At 38.8% G+C, this 19,116-nt stretch overlaps 1 protein-coding gene and 1 long non-coding RNA gene across 2 annotated transcripts in view; one reads left to right on the top strand and one right to left on the bottom strand.

Moving 5' to 3' along the window:
* Window positions 1–729: 729 nt before the first annotated feature.
* gpc1b (glypican 1b) overlaps window positions 730–19,116 on the bottom strand; it is a 103,231-nt gene continuing 84,844 nt past the window's right edge. The window contains exons 5-10 of the mRNA XM_049477347.1: window positions 17,740–17,905; window positions 16,034–16,164; window positions 11,825–11,941; window positions 10,677–10,807; window positions 7,549–7,724; window positions 730–5,761 (exon numbers count right to left, since the gene is read on the bottom strand). Coding sequence (XP_049333304.1) covers window positions 5,550–5,761; window positions 7,549–7,724; window positions 10,677–10,807; window positions 11,825–11,941; window positions 16,034–16,164; window positions 17,740–17,905 — 933 coding nt within the window. The 3' untranslated portion in view covers window positions 730–5,549. The remainder of the gene's footprint in view (window positions 5,762–7,548; window positions 7,725–10,676; window positions 10,808–11,824; window positions 11,942–16,033; window positions 16,165–17,739; window positions 17,906–19,116) is intronic.
* Window positions 9,531–10,380, top strand: LOC125801622 (uncharacterized). The gene is made up of 3 exons (XR_007438829.1): window positions 9,531–9,605; window positions 9,752–10,026; window positions 10,093–10,380. It is a non-coding gene; the product is annotated as an uncharacterized LOC125801622 (long non-coding RNA).

Genomic DNA, 19,116 nt, shown 5'->3' with positions numbered 1-19,116 from the left:
TGTATTTATTTATCTCCATCCATCTTCCATCCATCATCAACTCTGACCAGCTTCCTAAATCTGTCCCTGCTGAAGAAAGAAAAGATTATCCCCACAGCATGATGCTGCCGCCACCATGTTTCACAGTGCAGTGGGGATCATAGCGCTTTTTTGTATTTTGGCCAAAAAGTTCAATTTTGGTCTGATCTGAGCATGGAACCTTCTTCCACATGTTAGCTGTGGATCTCTGCATTTCGTCCAGATTGACCATGGGCCTCCTTTTGGCTGCATCTCTGATCAGGGCTCTCCTTGTTCGGCCTGTAAATTTAAGGTGGATGGCCTTGTCCTGGTAGGTTTACAGTTGTGCCGTACTCTTACTCTTTCTATTTCCGAAAGCTTGGGAAATCTTTTTTATACAGCCTAAGCAATTGGTTGCACTCTAAGAAAAAGGGGGATGAATACTTTTGCACACCGCACTTTTCAGTTTTTTAAAACCGTGCATCAGTTTCTTTCCACTTCACAGTTGTATACCACTTTGTGCTGGTCTTTTACATTAAATTCCAGTAAAATATACAATATTTATGTTTGTGGTTGTAATGTGAAAAAAAAAAAAAACATTTCAAGGGAGGAAATGTTTAAGGGGTAGGAATACTTTTGCAAGCTTTTGCCTCTGTACGTAGACTCGTAGGGCGTGAAAGTATAGAGTTATAGAGTTCAGCTTAGAGAAATGAAATGAGTGTGACACAGACATCTTGAAAATAGGATGATGTATATAATTGACACAAGAATCTTTTTTTTTACAACAGCAAATTTTTTGACACAAAATTTTTCGTCAAGCTCCTTTGAAGCTTTTTCACACTCTATCCATGGACACAAGCTGTCTATCTGTGTTTTACTGGAAAACAAAACAAAACAAAAAAAAAAACAGAAAACCCCGGAAATGAAATGAAAAATGAATAAAGCGTATATCAGAATCTTTTTCTTCCTTTTAAAATCGTCAAAATTCAACTATTCCCCCGAAATTCAGCAATAAAAGTGGTGCTTTAGGGTCCCTGGGACGTGAGTTTGGCTAATTCAGAACAATTAGCGAGTTATTAGCTAGCGTGCTAGCATCAGGCTAGGCTTAAGCTAGCATGCTAGCATCAGGAGGTTGATTAATGTCATTTATTTAAAATGTTAAATTCAATTTGAAAATTTGATTTAATCATCAAATCAACTCACTCAAAACCATCATAGCATTGTAGCACACGCATTTCCTTACTGCAGTTCTTCTACAAGGCATTTTACCCAGAATTCACTCAGAGATGCTAATGCTAATGGAGCAATCCATTTGAAAAGTTGGATGTCGAAATTTTCTAGTTGCAAGTGGGAAATTTTAGTGAGAACCAACAAAAAGTCCTACTTGGAAAGTTGAGAGAGTCCCAAAAACTCTCAGAGTTCACAATCCAAGATGGCGGCGAGAGTTATTATAGAGCAGTTATTATAGAGTTTATCATCAATTCTATCAATTAAGCTCTTTGTAAGTCAGTCGTACCAACAGTCCTGCCTGAATTCTACCTGTAGACGTGATTATACGCTGTTTTTAAGTTATATAATATTGTATAACAAATTGTAAAACCCAACCAACCTAACCAACTCTGACCTGACTATCAAATATTAAAAAAGAAATCAGGTTTGAGTTAAACGGCTGTTCAGGTGCAGTTTAACCTGATTTATTACCCAGATTATTACCGCAGCTATTAGCTAATGCTGTCTCTGCTGCTGCTGCACCATGCTATACTCTTTGTATGGACCTTCAGTTTTAATCTTCAGTAGAATTTTCTTAGTATATTTTAGAGAGTCTCACCAACTCTAAGAGTTTAGAATCCAAGATGGAAATCGGGAGTACCCACAGTCCTGCCCGAATTCTACATGTGGACATGATTATACACTGTTTTGGAGTTATAATATTGTATTTATATAACCAGAAACCCATTAACTCGAGTTTTTCGAAGTAAATGAAATGCAGTATACGCTTCAATCTACAATTCAGTCTCTCTTTTGGGAAAAAAATCACCAATTTATCGAGAGATTAGTGAACACAGCACACTATATACACACATCTGATCCCAACAGGCTACTGCTATGCACTGCTACGACCGTTAGCATCAAGCTAGCAAATAACGATCAGGTTGTGCTGGTGCCGCCAATGCGGTGCTATTGTCCACCATTGGTCGAAAAAAGTGCAGCATTTTCAAACAAAAGGAAATAAAAAGAACAAAAAAGGACAAAAAAAGACAAGAAAAAGAACGAGGGACTGATTATGTAGGACAAAAAAAAAAAACGAAAAAAAGAAATACAGCAGGATCATCATAAGTATCATAAGGAAGCTGGAAAATCACAAAAGTTTAGAGATAATATGAGATATCATGGATTTTATTTGATTCGATTTTATCGAGGATTAATTTTGCATTTTTTTAAATATATGTATTTTCTTGGAATGTGTCCAGAAGGACAATAGATAATAATAATAATGAACTGCAGAAGTGCCTACACTGCCCCCTATAGCTGACTGTCATTTACTGAACTCAACTTCACTCACGAGATAACAAGATAACACCTCACAGCCTAAACAACATACAGCTCTGAAAAAAATAAGAGAGCACTTAAAAATGATGAGTTTCTTTGATTTTACCAAATTGAAAACCTCTGGAATATAATCAAGGTTTTTTGCACCAGGAGTAAAGCAGCATAAAGTTATCCAAAAGCAGTGTGTAAGACTGGTGGAGGAGAACATGATGCCAAGATGCATGAATAAAAACTGTGATTAAAAACCAGGAGTATTCCACCAAATATTAATTTCTGAACTCTTATGAACTTGTTTTCTTTGCATTATTTGATGTCTGAAAGCTCTGCGTCTTTTTTGTTATTTCAGTCATTTCTCATTTTCTGTAAATAAATGCTCTAAATGAGAATATTTTTATTTGTAATTTGGGAGAAATGTTGTCTGTAGTTTATAGAATAAAACAACAATGTTCATTTTACTCAAACATAAACCTATAAATAGTAATACCTATAAAATCAGAGAAACTGATTCAGAAATAGAAGAAGTCTCTTAATTAACGATTTACATACTGCTGTCCCATTACTTTTGGCATGTCAGTGTACTCATATGCACATTTGTTGTCCACACATTCAAGGGAATTCTGCTTCAGGCACTAAATCTGAAGCATTCACACTTACGAATAATCCAGATCCCAAAAAAATCAGAAACACACACTTTTTTAAAATTAGCCAAACAGGGGGCGCTGCATCCATCCATCCATCCATCTATTTAAATCACTCGCTCATACACACATCATGCACACATACTCACTCGTGTTCAGCAGGCTAAAGATTCTCCACAAGGGGGCGCTACCAGTACTCAAATATTACCGGTGCTTTGCATCAACGACACTGCGTGTCCACAACACCAACTTTGGGTCAAATTCTGGTCAGGATTCACCGCTAGTTCACTAGGACTCCCTCTATCGAGCACATGCCTCCTCCCATACACGAGGAAGTGAGACTCCGCCTCTTTTCCAACTGCAACCAATCAGAACAGCATCACTAGGAAAAATCACTTGGAGTGCTTAGAAAAAGCGCCGAACCTCCAGCTCTGATACATCAGCTAACTACTCTCTCTCTCTCTCTCTCTCTCTCTCAGACTCCGGCTGCTGATGGAGAAGCAGCATGACTCAGGTTTCTCCACAAGGGGGTGCTATTAGTACTCATTAGTACTGCTATAGCTTTTGGTGCTTTTCATCAGTAAAACTGTGTTAACAGCTAGCAAACGTAAAAAACGTCAAACGTCAAAAAACGTCAAAATCGTCCAAAAAGTTAGACAAAAATGACCCGTTCCAGAGTCCTTCTGAACAGTGTCTTTAATTCTGTCTAGAGAGAGACATTCAAAAATGTCCCTCAAACAAACACAAAAGTCCAGCATTACCACACGGGGGCATTCTGTCTTTATTTTATCATTGAACCAAATGGCGCTTCCAAAAGACCTTCATCTGTCTTCTTTATCCAGTCAAAAGAGCTCCTTTCACCTGTTGTATTGGGTTCCTATGTAGTCCCATTCAGCCATACATACATATATATTTACATATATATATACACTCATTGACAAAAAATGTATGCATTCTGGATTGCCGAAAAACAGTATGCACTTCTTTTTTAGAAAGATATATAATTGAGTACAAGTTGAGTGGCCCTCAAAGACATTTTGCCCAGATGACTTTAAGAAAGGGGTTGCATGTGATGATCTCAGGAGCATTGCATACGAAAGTCGGTTACCCCTAGTAGTGATACGAGGTACTACTGTAGATACTAACAGCTTAGTGATACGTGCAAAACATCCTGTGACTTCTAGTTAAAAAGTTTCAGCAGGATAATGCTCCAAACTTAAACTGCAACACTTCCTCTAGTCTCTTAATGTGAAGCATTATGCTATATATGTCTTGATTTTTTGTCAATGAGTGTAACTATGCATAATCTAAATCTGTTCTAGATCTTCCAGAGATCACAGATAAAAAAGACACGACACCATTGAGACGCTCAATCTCTTTTAGCGAACCATCCTTCAAATCTCTTCTGCTGAAGTAAAAACGTCTAATCTCTAAAAACTCTTCGCTTTGCTGAAGACCTCAACCGAAACGAAAGACCTGGTGAAGAGCGACGGATATGCTGGTATCTTCGTAATTCTTTCGTAGGAACGTCGCTGTTTTCGCAACGCCTACCTGATGCTGTGGGCGGAAAAATAATGGTAATGCTAATAATCAAATGCACAAGAGGACGTAGATAAAAATGTAAAAATAATCTCATCAGTTCGAGAACAGCAGTCGAACAAAGGGAAGCAATCGCAAGAAGCATATACATATATTTATTTATTTATGATTGGTCTTGTTCACTCGCCAACATTCGTTCGGTGCTCTTCTCTCGCTTTCTTTTCACGCCGACACCTAAAAAAAAAAGATCTTCTTTATCAATACCACACTGGGCGTCTAAACACTTGTGTTGTGTTGTTTAATTTGACGTAATAAATAAATTAACGCAAATTTTTGTGCAGTTCTCGTGGTGCTGAACCCCAAATATATCTCAAATATAATTGTAGCTATTCTAGAAAGGACCGACTCTTAGGTACTGTAGGTACACAATGTAGCTCCCCCGTCCCTTTAGAACCAGTAAAACCAGACCAGTAAGACCAGCAGAAGAAGAATCTGAAAAAGAACTGCTCTAGGAGCGCAGAACTCCTCAAAAAGAGACAGAATAAAAAACAGAAATCGAAGTATATTTGTTCTTAAAGTGACGAAAAAAGTCCATTCAACCATTTCCACTCTTTTGCTATTGTTTGTATTGTATTGTATAGTTTTGTTATGTTGGTTTTTGATCATTTTACTTTTACTTTTTTTTTTTGTTTTTGGCAAAGTAAATAACTACTTCCCCGCCTTAAAGCCCCGCCCCTCTTCAATCCCAGTCCCAGTCCAAGTATTCCCAGTCCCAGAATTCCCAGTATTGAGTCCCGGTTGGTGGAAGGAAGTGCCTGTGGATTATTATCGCCTCAGCAGTGCTGTAACCAGTGCGAGCAGCAGGTAGAGGGCGCTGCAGGGGGCGTTCCGGCTGCCCAGGCCTTTCACCACCTTCTTGTTCTCTGATTGGTTGGGATAGTTCCTGGGTCTGTTGGTGCTGGGCACCATGATCCGCGGGCCGCGGGCGCACTGGACCTCGCTGCACATCCCACTTCCGGAACCGCTGATGTCATCGCCTACGATTGAGAGAAAAACGGAAAAAGATAAAATAAGAGTCTTCAAACACAAAATAAAAAGCAAAAATAAACAAAAAAAAACCCACATAAAATCATTGTGTGAAACTTTGCTACTGTTTTGATCGGGTGATTATCTAATGTTGCCTTCAAATGCTAACCAGCTTTTCGTAACATACGCAATAATATCAGCTAAAATATGCGAATATCGCTACCGCAAAAATAGACTTGAAATCTGGTGCAAATCTCAATTAAGGGTCGTCTATAACATGTAATATTCATATTGTTGCAGTAAAAACATCAAACTAAATATTTATTTTTTTATTTAATGTTTTTTTTGTTTCAATTTTAAGGAATATCGATAATGCAAAAATACCGGGATGTATTGTAAATTATTTTAAAATAAGTGCCAAATTTAAAAAGTAAACACTACCATGGACAAATGTAAATACATTTCACAAGATGCAAATAAAAGATGTTTTATTCTTACTAACATGCAGAATATAAGTCAAAATGAAATGCAAAAACACTTTTACACTATTACACTTCACTGCACTTTACCACTTTCTTTTTTTTTATAATTTTATTTCTAATTTTTCCCATTTTCTCCCCAATTTACACGGCCAATTACCCAACACACCCACTAGGACTCCCCCTATCACTAGTGATGCCCCAGCACACCAGGAGGGTGAAGACTAACACATGCTTCCTCCGATACATGTGAAGCCAGCCACCGCTTCTTTTCGAGCTGCTGCTGATGGAGCATTACCGAGCAGCCAGCGCGCTTGGAGGAAAGCACAGCGGCTCGGTTCTGGTACATCAGCTCACAGACGCCCCATGTTGCAGACATCACCCTAGGAGTGATGTGGGGAGAGAGCGCCATCTACCCACCCAGAGGGAGCAGGGCCAATTTTGCTCCCTCTAACGCCGGCAGCTTGATGGCAAAGCTGCATGAGCTGGGGTTCGAACCGGCGACCTCCTGCTCATAGTGGCAGCGCTTTAGACCACTGGACCACTCGGCGCCCTCTTTACCACTTTCTTAAAAAAAAAAACAATAGGCAAGAATTTTAAATTTTCAAAATCCAACGTTAAATTTGTGTCAGAATATCGCATATTGCAATCTAATCCTAAATGCATTTTATTGCACTGTGTGGCTGTGCTGCGAATGTTCAAAAGCAAACAATCACAATGCACAGGATTACAGTTCGTCTAGGAGCACTGCTGAATTCGTGCTACAATGAAATGCAATCACCGTCCAATCAGATCACACACTACTGAAATTGAGGCGGGGCTAAGAGTCCAGTTAAAGTACAGTAAATCTCAGTGAACCCCAGACAACTGAGTGGAGATCAGTACTCTGGACTGATCACTACTAGGCTCTAAAGCAGGGTTCACACTTAATCAAACAAACCGAATTCCTGGATCTGAAATAAACACCAGTGTGAAAAAACGCCACAGGCGTGAAAACCGAGCCTATGCTAAAATGTACGCAATTTTGAAAAGCATGCAGTCATCTGTAACTGTGCCAGAGTGAATTTATAGAATTAGAGTCTTTATTTCCTTTTAAATCCCGTCACCAAACACAAGTTCAGTAATGGCTTCTGATTGGACGGTTTATGCTTCTCCTAGACGAACTGCAATCCTGTGCATTGTGATTGATTGGATTTTAAGTGCAATTCTGACAAATTCAGGGTTTGTTTTTAAAAAATATACATTTTTGTGTATATATGTCTGTAAATATGGGCTGAAGGAAGTAAATCTGAGGAGTTGTGTAATGGTGATTTACTCACTGGTGTCCTGGAAGTCCACATCGTTGCCGTTGATGGCGTTCTTCAGCCGGTTGGTCATTATTTTGAGCTGCATGATCTGCTGTCGGATGGTCATGTCTGGCTTGGTGATGTCGATCTCCACCTCGGGGTTGTTGATCTGACTGGCCAATCCGTCTCCCATCACTTCTGGAAGATACCTGATACACCACATACACAGATTTACTCTAATATACTAACATTAATACACACAAAATAACTTTAAAATACATTTTGTTTATAAAGCATAGTGTTTTGTACATTGACCTAATTACAAAAGTAAGATATGTAATTAAGGTGGAAGTAAAGGTAAAGGTGAAGGTGTTGGTGTGTAGTTATAGGTGAAGGTGATTGTGTAAAGGTGGAGGTGATGGTGTGTAGTTAAAGGTGAAGGTGATTGTGTAAAGGTGGAGGTGATGGTGTAAAGATGAAGGTGATGGTGTGGAGGTAAATGTGATGGTGTGGGGGTAAAGGTGATGGTGTGTAGTTATAGGTGAAGGTGATGGTGTGGAGGTAAAGGTGATGGTGTGGAGGTAAAGGTGATGGTGTATAGTTAAAGGTGAAGGTGATGGTGTGTAGTTATAGGTGAAGGTGATGGTGTAGAGGTGGAGGTGATGGTGTGGAGGTGAAGGTGATGGTGTGGAGTTGAAGGTGTAGAGGTGATGGTGTATAGTTAAAGGTGAAGGTGTAAAGGTAAAGGAGATGGTGTAAAGGTGAAGGTGTAAAGGTAAAGGAGATGGTGTAAAGGTGAAGGTGATGGTTTGTAGTTATAGGTGAAGGTGATGTGTGGAGGTGATGGTGAAGGTGTGGAGGTGAAGGTGATGGTGTATAGTTAAAGGTGAAGGTGATGGTGTGTAGTTATAGGTGAAGGTGATGGTGTAAAGGTAAAGGTGATGGTGTAAAGGTGAAGGTGATTGTGTAAAGGTGAAGGTGATGGAGTGTAGTTATAGGTGAAGGTGATAGAGTGTAGTTATAGGTGAAGGTGATGGTGTAAAGGTGAAGGTGATTGTGTAAAGGTGAAGGTGATGGAGTGTAGTTATAGGTGAAGGTGATGGTGTAAAGGTGAAGGTGTGGAGATGAAGGTGATGTGTGGAGGTGATGGTGATGGTTTGTAGTTATAGGTGAAGGTGATTGTGTAAAGGTGAAGGTGATTGTGTAAAGGTGAAGGTGATGGAGTGTAGTTATAGGTGAAGGTGATGGCGTAAAGGTGAAGGTGTGGAGATGAAGGTGATGTGTGGAGGTGATGGTGATGGTTTGTAGTTATAGGTGAAGGTGATTGTGTAAAGGTGAAGGTGATGGAGTGTAGTTATAGGTGAAAGTGATGGAGTGTAGTTATAGGTGAAGGTGATGGTGTAAAGGTGAAGGTGATTGTGTAAAGGTGAAGGTGATGGAGTGTAGTTATAGGTGAAGGTGATGGAGTGTAGTTATAGGTGAAGGTGATGGTGTAAAAGTAAAGGTGATGGAGTGTAGTTATAGGTGAAGGTGATGGCGTAAAGGTGAAGGTGTGGAGATGAAGGTGATGTGTGGAGGTGATGGTGATGGTTTGTAGTTATAGGTGAAGGTGATGGTGTAAAGTTGACGGTGATGGTGTGTAGTTAAAGGTGAAGGTGATTGTGTAAAGGTGGAGGTAATGGTGTAAAGATGAAGGTGATGGTGTAAAGTTGTAGAGATAAAGTTGATGGTGGTGGTGTGTAGTTAAAGGTGAAGGTGATGGTGTAAAGCTAAAGGTGATGGTGTAAAGGTGAAGGTGATTGTGTGTAGTTATAGGTGGAGCTAATGGTTTGGAGGTGAAGGTGATGGTGTAAAGTTGAAGGTGAACTTGTAGAGATAAAGGTGAAGGTGATGGTGTAAAGTTGAAGGTGAACTTGTAGAGATAAAGGTGAAGGTGATGGTGTGGAGGTATGCGTGGAGGTGAAGGTGATGGTGTGTAGTTATAGGTGGAGGTGATGGTGTAAAGGTGATGGTGTAAAGATGAAGGTGATGGTGTAAAGTTGACGTGGTGGTGTGTAGTTAAAGGTGAAGGTGATGGTGCAAAGCTAAAGGTGATGGTGTAAAGGTGAAGGTGATGGTGTAAAGCTAAAGGTGATGGTGTAAAGGTGAAGGTGATGGTGCAAAGCTAAAGGTGATGGTGTAAAGGTGAAGGTGATGGTGTAAAGTTGAAGGTGAACTTGTAGAGATAAAGGTGAAGGTGATGGTGTAAATGTGAAGGTGATGGTGTAAAGTTGAAGGTGAACTTGTAGAGATAAAGGTGAAGGTGATGGTGTAAAGTTGAAGGTGAACTTGTAGAGATAAAGGTGAAGGTGATGGTGTGGAGGTATGCGTGGAGGTGAAGGTGATGGTGTGTAGTTATAGGTGGAGGTGATGGTGTAAAGGTGATGGTGATGGTGTAAAGATGAAGGTGATGGTGTAAAGTTGACGTGGTGGTGTGTAGTTAAAGGTGAAGGTGATGGTGCAAAGCTAAAGGTGATGGTGTAAAGGTGAAGGTGATGGTGTAAAGTTGAAGGTGAACTTGTAGAGATAAAGGTGAAGGTGATGGTGTAAATGTGAAGGTGATGGTGTAAAGTTGAAGGTGAACTTGTAGAGATAAAGGTGAAGGTGATGGTGTAAAGTTGAAGGTGAACTTGTAGAGATAAAGGTGAAGGTGATGGTGTGGAGGTATGCGTGGAGGTGAAGGTGATGGTGTGTAGTTATAGGTGGAGGTGATGGTGTAAAGGTGATGGTGATGGTGTAAAGATGAAGGTGATGGTGTAAAGTTGACGTGGTGGTGTGTAGTTAAAGGTGAAGGTGATGGTGCAAAGCTAAAGGTGATGGTGTAAAGGTGAAGGTGATGGTGTAAAGTTGAAGGTGAACTTGTAGAGATAAAGGTGAAGGTGATTGTGTAAAGGTGAAGGTGATGGTGTAAAGTTGAAGGTGAACTTGTAGAGATAAAGGTGAAGGTGATGGTGCAAAGCTAAAGGTGATGGTGTAAAGGTGAAGGTGATGGTGTAAAGTTGAAGGTGAACTTGTAGAGATAAAGGTGAAGGTGATGGTGTGGAGGTATGAGTGGAGGTGAAGGTGATGGTGTGTAGTTATAGGTGGAGGTGATGGTGTAAAGGTGGAGGTGGAGGTGTTACCTGTCCACTGCCATGCCGTTCCAGCACTTGTTTTCATCACTAGCTTTCCCCTCTCGATCCACACACAGCCTCCCGGGGAGCTGCACCCAGTACTGCATCATATCCCTCAGCTTCCTCGATACGTCTGATAACTACAGAGTACAGGAAATACTTTTAATTACATTCAATTACTATGATATTACTTCATAATTCATGTAATTAAAAGTATTTTATTCAAACTGTGAAGCATTTCAAACCATTTCATTGTATAGGTATAGTTTATCTTTATTTACACATGTGTTTTGTTTTAGAATTGCATTTCCTGAGGTTTAGACCAATAGAATTCTCCCAAATTTGCATCTATGCTTTGAATCCAACTTCTGTGTACATAGTATTAGTATACATGTACTGTGTTTTTCGCACTATAAGGCACACCAGATTATAAGGCATATTATAAAACAACAACACTAGTAAGGAACAGGGGTGTCGCCATGTTTCCTTTCTAACTCAGCAGAAGGAAACACTAAGCTAAGCTAAAGCTAAGCTAAGCTAAGTAAACAAATCTACAGTAAGCTAAGATTTCCAGATGTCCGCTAAGGCTAGCCGCGGTTAGCGCTAGTAAATGCAGCCGACAGTTCTACACTGAGGAACCCTGAGTGTTCTGGTAACGATATTAGCTAGCGCTTCATCACATGTAGCTTGTTTTAACACAGTAAACACGCTACAGACTACAGTCCAATATACACACCTCATAATTGGTAAAAGAGCTAGCATTTAGCACTGTGGTTAGCGGCTAATGCTAATACTAATACTGCTCCAGGAGTGCTAGCAAAGAAATAGATGCATGTTGCTTGCCGACAATATTCACCTCTGAATGGCGAAAGAGCTAGAGTTAAGCGCTGTGGTTAGCAGCTAATGCTAATGCTAATGCTGCTCCAGCCTTAGTGCTGGAGAAACTTTACTACTGAAACTCCTGTATAACTCTGTACTTCAGTGGAGTGTCTTTACTGCTCCTTAATACCTGACTGATAGAATTCATACATAAGGAGCACCAGATTATAATGAAGAGCTCTGATGATTTTTTGGGGGGAAATTAAAGGATTTTAAGTGCAGCTTATAGTGCAAAAATATACGTTAGTAAATGTATAGTGAATTTAATTTGTACTCACCAGTTTCTCCAGTCGTGTTCCTGAAGAACTTCCCACTTCCTCCGCTGGGTTCTGGCTTCTCTTCACCGTCTCCTCGGGGTCTGAGCTCTCTGAAGGAGTTCCACACGCCTGGAACACCTGAGATCATGACATATAGTGAAATATATGGGTAAAATATAAAGCACTAAAGCTAGTGACGAGTTAGCTAACTTAATGACGAACTAGCTACCCTTAGCAACAAGCTACCTAAAATACTAATGTTACCTGGTAGAGAACTAAAGCTAGTGACGATCTAGCTAACCTTAGTGATGAACTAGCTAACCTTAGCGACGAGCTACATAACCTTAGTAACGAACTAGCTTCCCTAAGCGCCAAGCTAGCTAAAATATTAAAGTTACCAGAGAGAAAACTAAAGTTAGCGATGAGCTAGCTGACCTTAGCAACAAGCTAACTAACCTTAGTGATGAGCTAGCTAAAATATTAATGTTACCAGGGACAAAACTAAAGTTAGTGATGAGCTAGTTAACCTTAGCAACAAGCTAGCTAAAATACTAAAGTTACTGGGGAGAGAACTAAAGCTAGTGATGTGCTAGCTAACCTTAGCAACAAGCTAGCTAACCTTAGTGATAAGCTAGCTAAAATACTAAAGTTACTGGGGAGAGAACTAAAGCTAGCGATGTGCTAGCTAACCTTAGCAACAAGCTAGCTAAAATACTAAAGTTACTGGGGAGAGAACTAAAGCTGGTGATGTGCTAGCTAACCTTAGCAACAAGCTAGCTAACCTTAGTGATAAGCTAGCTAAAATATTAATGTTACCAGGGACAAAACTAAAGTTAGTGATGAGCTAGTTAACCTTAGCAACAAGCTAGCTAAAATACTAAAGTTACTGGGGAGAGAACTAAAGCTAGTGATGTGCTAGCTAACCTTAGCAACAAGCTAGCTAACCTTAGTGATAAGCTAGCTAAAATATTAATGTTACCAGGGACAAAACTAAAGTTAGTGATGAGCTAGTTAACCTTAGCAACAAGCTAGCTAAAATACTAAAGTTACTGGGGAGAGAACTAAAGCTAGTGATGTGCTAGCTAACCTTAGCAACAAGCTGGCTAACCTTAGTGATAAGCTAGCTAAAATATTAATGTTACCAGGGACAAAACTAAAGTTAGTGATGAGCTAGTTAACCTTAGCAACAAGCTAGCTAAAATACTAAAGTTACTGGGGAGAGAACTAAAGCTAGTGATGTGCTAGCTAACCTTAGCAACAAGCTAGCTAACCTTAGTGATAAGCTAGCTAAAATACTAAAGTTACTGGGGAGAGAACTAAAGCTAGCGATGTGCTAGCTAACCTTAGCAACAAGCTAGCTAAAATACTAAAGTTACTGGGGAGAGAACTAAAGCTAGTGATGTGCTAGCTAACCTTAGCAACAAGCTAGCTAACCTTAGTGATAAGCTAGCTAAAATATTAATGTTACCAGGGACAAAACTAAAGTTAGTGATGAGCTAGTTAACCTTAGCAACAAGCTAGCTAAAATACTAAAGTTACTGGGGAGAGAACTAAAGCTAGTGATGTGCTAGCTAACCTTAGCAACAAGCTAGCTAACCTTAGTGATAAGCTAGCTAAAATATTAATGTTACCAGGGACAAAACTAAAGTTAGTGATGAGCTAGTTAACCTTAGCAACAAGCTAGCTAAAATACTAAAGTTACTGGGGAGAGAACTAAAGCTAGTGATGTGCTAGCTAACCTTAGCAACAAGCTAGCTAACCTTAGTGATAAGCTAGCTAAAATATTAATGTTACCAGGGACAAAACTAAAGTTAGTGATGAGCTAGTTAACCTTAGCAACAAGCTAGCTAAAATACTAAAGTTACTGGGGAGAGAACTAAAGCTAGTGATGTGCTAGCTAACCTTAGCAACAAGCTAGCTAACCTTAGTGATAAGCTAGCTAAAATATTAATGTTACCAGGGACAAAACTAAAGTTAGTGATGAGCTAGTTAACCTTAGCAACAAGCTAGCTAAAATACTAAAGTTACTGGGGAGAGAACTAAAGCTAGCGATGTGCTAGCTAACCTTAGCAACAAGCTAGCTAACCTTAGTGATAAGCTAGCTAAAATATTAATGTTACCAGGGACAAAACTAAAGTTAGTGATGAGCTAGTTAACCTTAGCAACAAGCTAGCTAAAATACTAAAGTTACTGGGGAGAGAACTAAAGCTAGTGATGTGCTAGCTAACCTTAGCAACAAGCTAGCTAACCTTAGTGATAAGCTAGCTAAAATACTAAAGTTACTGGGGAGAGAACTAAAGCTAGTGATGTGTTAGCTAACATTAGAGACAAGCTAGCTAAAATACTAATGTTACCTGGTAGAGAACTAAAGCTAGTTATGAGCTAGTTAACCTTAGCGGTGAGCTAGATAACCTTAGTAATGAGCTAGCTAACCTTAGAGAGGAGCTAGTTAACTTTAGAAATGGGCTAGCTAACGGTAGGAACAAGCTAGCTAATTTTAGCGACAATCTAGCTTAATGACGAGTTGTTTGAGGACAAATTGTGATTTTTTTGTTGTTACATTTCTTAACAAAATGAATAGAATTTGATTCCATAGTTTTAGAAAATACACAGATTAAGTGTAATTTTGATAAATAGAGAAGTTAATGTTTAATGCCTTTAATTTTGACACTAATATATTCCACATGTATTTATATTTATATTGTATATGTTTGTCGTGGATGTGTTTATACTGTGTGATTCTGAGTGAAGAGAAACGTTAGCTGACTCGGCTACATGGCCCTCAGCCAGCCGTTAAAACCTGCGCTAATACATTAAACACAATCAGCACGTATTAAAAATTCATACTGCTTATGTGGGAATTATGCTAATCCTCAAGGACGAAAACGACGGTGCTTCACTCAGACCTTTTCCCCACAAAACCTCCAGTATCCCATCAGCCCTCTGATTACATTCATTTATTATTCATTTTATTGGTGAATATATACTGGATATTGGTCTCTCTCTCTATATATATATATATATATATATATATATACCAATATAACATTATTCTTCTTGAATACTTTCTCAGCACTGTGGAGGAATTTAGTTCCACTCTTCTTTACATAATTGTTGCAATCCCTCCAAATTAGAGGATTTTCCAGCATAAACCTCCTTTTTAACGTCATGCACAGCATCTCAATAGGACTCAGGTTCAGGATTTTTAGCTTTGGGTCATTGTCCTGCTGCAGAACCCAAGTTACTCCTGCTCTTTTTTTTTCTGAAATTATGTGTTTTATAGTTTTATAGAGTGAGATCCTGCAGTTCTTTAAATGTTGTTCTGGGTTGTTTTTTATGGATCTCATGGATGAGTTCTTCATGCCCTTTTGGAGTAATTGTGTTTGGTCGGCCGGTCACTCCTGGGAAGGTTCACCAGTGTTCTATTAGTGTTTTTTTTTTCTCCATTAGTGAATAATAGTGAATCACTGTGGTTCTCTGGAGTCTCAAAGCTTTAGAAATAAATGACTAATAGATGATCAATAACTACTTTTCTTTATCAGGCAGGTTTTATTTAAGTGATTTATTGACTGAGATCAGGTGTGAACAGTAATCAGGTTTAGAGAAATTGAATTCAGGTGTGATAAAAAACACAGATAAGTTATGTTTTAAATACGTTTTCCCACAGAAACATATAGATTTTGGTTTTATTTTTCATGCCTAATCATAATAACCTTAATTTAAAAAGTGCATTTTGTGTTTACTTGTGTTTTCTTTGACTAATATATATATTTTTAGATTTAAGAGACAAACATGCAAAATATAAAACAATAAGAAATCATGTATTTAATATGTATTAATGTTTAAAGCTTAAATAATGCATTTTTTTATATATTTAATTGTCCAAAAGTATTTGGACATATAGGGTGAAATGGTCTTGTTTCAGAATATATATAATATTTCCCTATTATTTTTGAAATCCACCTTTCGAAATACTGTTAAACCCAAGACTAGACTTTTTTATATTAAATATTATAGTGCAAATATTTTTATCTAATATATTTCACTTTATAGAAGGGCTGAGATAATTTAATCTGATTTAAAAAAAATCTTTTTACACTTATTCCTTTTAATCCTGTTGACTGGAACCAGTTCAGCCCAATCCCACATAATAAATGGTGTGTGTGTAGTGTGTGTATAGTGTGTGTGTGTGTGTGTAGTGTGTGTAGTGTGTGTGTGTGTGTGTGGTACCTTGCTGTTGAAGGTGTTTAGGTTGTCCTGCATGTAGAGGACGGCTTCAGCGATGCGTCGGGGCATAGATAACACCGCAGCGTCCATACTGTAGGGTCTGTTCAACTTATCAGATACCTGTAACATAGTATCTACACACACACACACACACACACACACACACCACACACACACTTAATAAATAAATGCTTTTATAATTTTTCATGTTAACTTACAGTTCTGATAGTGGGTGCAGGTGAATTATGGGAGTTGGAGTAAAGTCTGTCTGTTCTGTTTTTGATACTGATTCTGAATCTAATTTTGATTTTTGATTCTGGTTTGATACTGATTTTGCAGTTCTCATTTTAATATTGGTTCTGATTCCATTTCTATTTCTGAATCTGATTCTGTTTTTTATTCTGAATCTGATTTTGTTTTTGGTTCTGTTTCTTAATCTGATTCTGTTTCTGATATTGAATCTAAATCTGATTCCGTTTTTGAATCTGATTCTGTTTCTGATATTAATTCTGTTTGTTTCTGATACTGATTATGTTACTTATTCTGAATCTGCTTCTGTTTCTAATTCTATTTCTGAATCTGATTCTGTTTTTTAATACTGATTCTATTTCTGATATTGATTCTGAATCTGATTATGTTTCTGACTCTAGCTCTGAATCTGATTTTGTTTGTGATTTTAGTTCTGATTTTGCTTTTGTTTCTGAATCTGATTCTAGATCTGTTTCTGAATCTGATTCTGTTTCTGATATTGCTTCTAAATCTGATTTAGTTTTTTTTATTCTGAAACTGATTCTATTTCTACGTCTGTTTCTGATATTGATTCTAAATCTGATTTTGTTTCTTATACAGTATCTAGTTCTAATTATGCTTGTGTTACTAGTTCAGATTCTGGTTCTGATTGTGAATCTGGCTTTGATACTAATTCTGATTGGGAATCTGGTTTTGATTCTGGTTCTGATTGTGAATCTGGTTTTGATACTAATTCTGATTGGGAATCTGGTTTTGATTCTGGTTCTGATTGTGAATCTGGTTTTGATACTAATTTTTATGGTGAATCTGGTTTTGATTCTATTTCTGATTGGGAATCTGGTTTTGATTCTGGTTCTGATTGTGAATCTGGTTTTGATACTAATTCTGATTGGGAATCTGGTTTTGATTCTGGTTCTGATTGTGAATCTGGTTTTGATACTAATTTTTATGGTGAATCTGGTTTTGATTCTATTTCTGATTGGGAATCTGGTTTTGATTCTGGTTCTGATTGTGAATCTGGTTTTGATACTAATTCTTATGGTGAATCTGGTTTTGATACTAATTCTGATTGGGAATCTGGTTTTTATTCTGGTTCTGATTGTGAATCTGGTTTTGATTCTGGTTCTGATTGTGAATCTGGTTTTGATACTAATTCTTATGGTGAATCTGGTTTTGATACTAATTCTGATTGGGAATCTGGTTTTGATTCTGGTTCTGATTGTGAATCTGGTTTTGATTCTGGTTGGGATTGTGAATCTGGTTTTGATACTAATTCTTATGGTGAATCTGGTTTTGATACTAATTCTGATTGGGAATCTGGTTTTGATTCTGGTTCTGATTGTGAATCTGGTTTTGATTCTGGTTGGGATTGTGAATCTGATTTTGATTTTGCTTCTGGTTTTGAAACTGGTGCTGAAATCTGGTTCTTCCTGTAAGGTGTGAAAGGTAGCCCCGCCCACCTGCCAGGTTCCTCCACTCCGTGTCGAGATCCGCCTGATTGGCCAGGCAGCCCTTCATCACATTCCTGCAGTAGCTGGAGCAGGGCTTCGCCGAGGCCACGCCCCTACAGAGCGGACAATACGTCAACTTCATCAGAGCCCGTACACACTCCACACTCAGAGGAACCTGAGAGAGAGAGAGAGAGAGAGAGAGACAGAGAGAGAGACAGAGAGAGAGAGAGACAGAGAGAGAGACAGAGACAGAGAGACAGAGAGAAAGACAGAGAGAGAGAGAGACAGAGAGAGAGACAGAGAGAGAGAGACAGAGAGAGAGACAGAGAGAGAGAGACAGAGAGAGACAGAGAGAGAGACAGAGACAGAGAGACAGAGAGAAAGACAGAGAGAGAGAGAGACAGAGAGAGAGACAGAGAGAGAGACAGAGAGAGAGAGACAGAGAGAGAGAGAAACAGAAAATAATTTTACTATACAATTCACTATATAAAAAAGGGCAATTGTAGCTCAACCACGTTTCCATTAAATGCCAATTTTGGCTATAATGATTCCGATTACTGTAACAGGGTGAAGTCATTTATAACAGGATATAAAAAGTAAAAATATGAAGTGTTTAAGCTGCAAAACATGATTTTTCTTTAGTCCTAAATAAATTTTATATACAGTAAAAAGTATTCAAAGCTTACGTCATTTTATAAAGCTATAAGACGCTTAAAGACCTGGAAAAAAGATCACCCCGAGGAACAGGATGAGTGTGATAAGAGTGATAAGTCAGGATCTGGGTGGGCGAGTTAAAAAAACGTCTGATTGAATTTTCCCATCAAGCTCCAGTAAACAGCTGTGATTGGTTCAGGAAGTGAATCTTTTCTCCCTAAGCTGGACGAGTGAATACACAGTGAATTATCTGATAATCGCTGTGATTTCCTTCAGCCTGAGCAGTTTCCTCTTTCAGCTTCAGTACAGCTCAGACTCCAGACTTCTACACCTGCTACTGACTGTAACCTGTACCCAGCGCGAGAGCAGCGTGAGAGCAGCGCCACCCAGCCCGAGAGCAGCGCAGCACCAGTCAGCATTATTATTTTATATTTTTTAAGCTAAAAAGGAATCCCAACCAACACCGACATGGTTCTGTGTTGGTAAAAAAAAGTGTTACACTTTTGGAAAAGCTAAGTTAAATTTAAACTCAGCGCGAGAGCAGCCAGCACAGTACCACCCAGCGCAAGAGTAGTGCAGTGCCACTTAAAGCAAGAGTAGTGCAGTATCACCCAGCGCAAGAGCAGCCAGTGTGATGTATCACCCAGCGCAAGAGCAGGGCAGCACCGCTCATTGTGAGAGCAGCATGACACAGACCTCTGGAAATATTTGACATCACTGTAACAGCCAGCG

Source organism: Astyanax mexicanus, chromosome 4 (assembly GCF_023375975.1).
Source record: "Astyanax mexicanus isolate ESR-SI-001 chromosome 4, AstMex3_surface, whole genome shotgun sequence".
NCBI lineage: Eukaryota > Metazoa > Chordata > Actinopteri > Characiformes > Acestrorhamphidae > Astyanax > Astyanax mexicanus.
The sequence above is the reverse complement of the archived record's forward strand: the minus strand, read 5'-3'. Positions and strand labels throughout refer to the sequence as shown.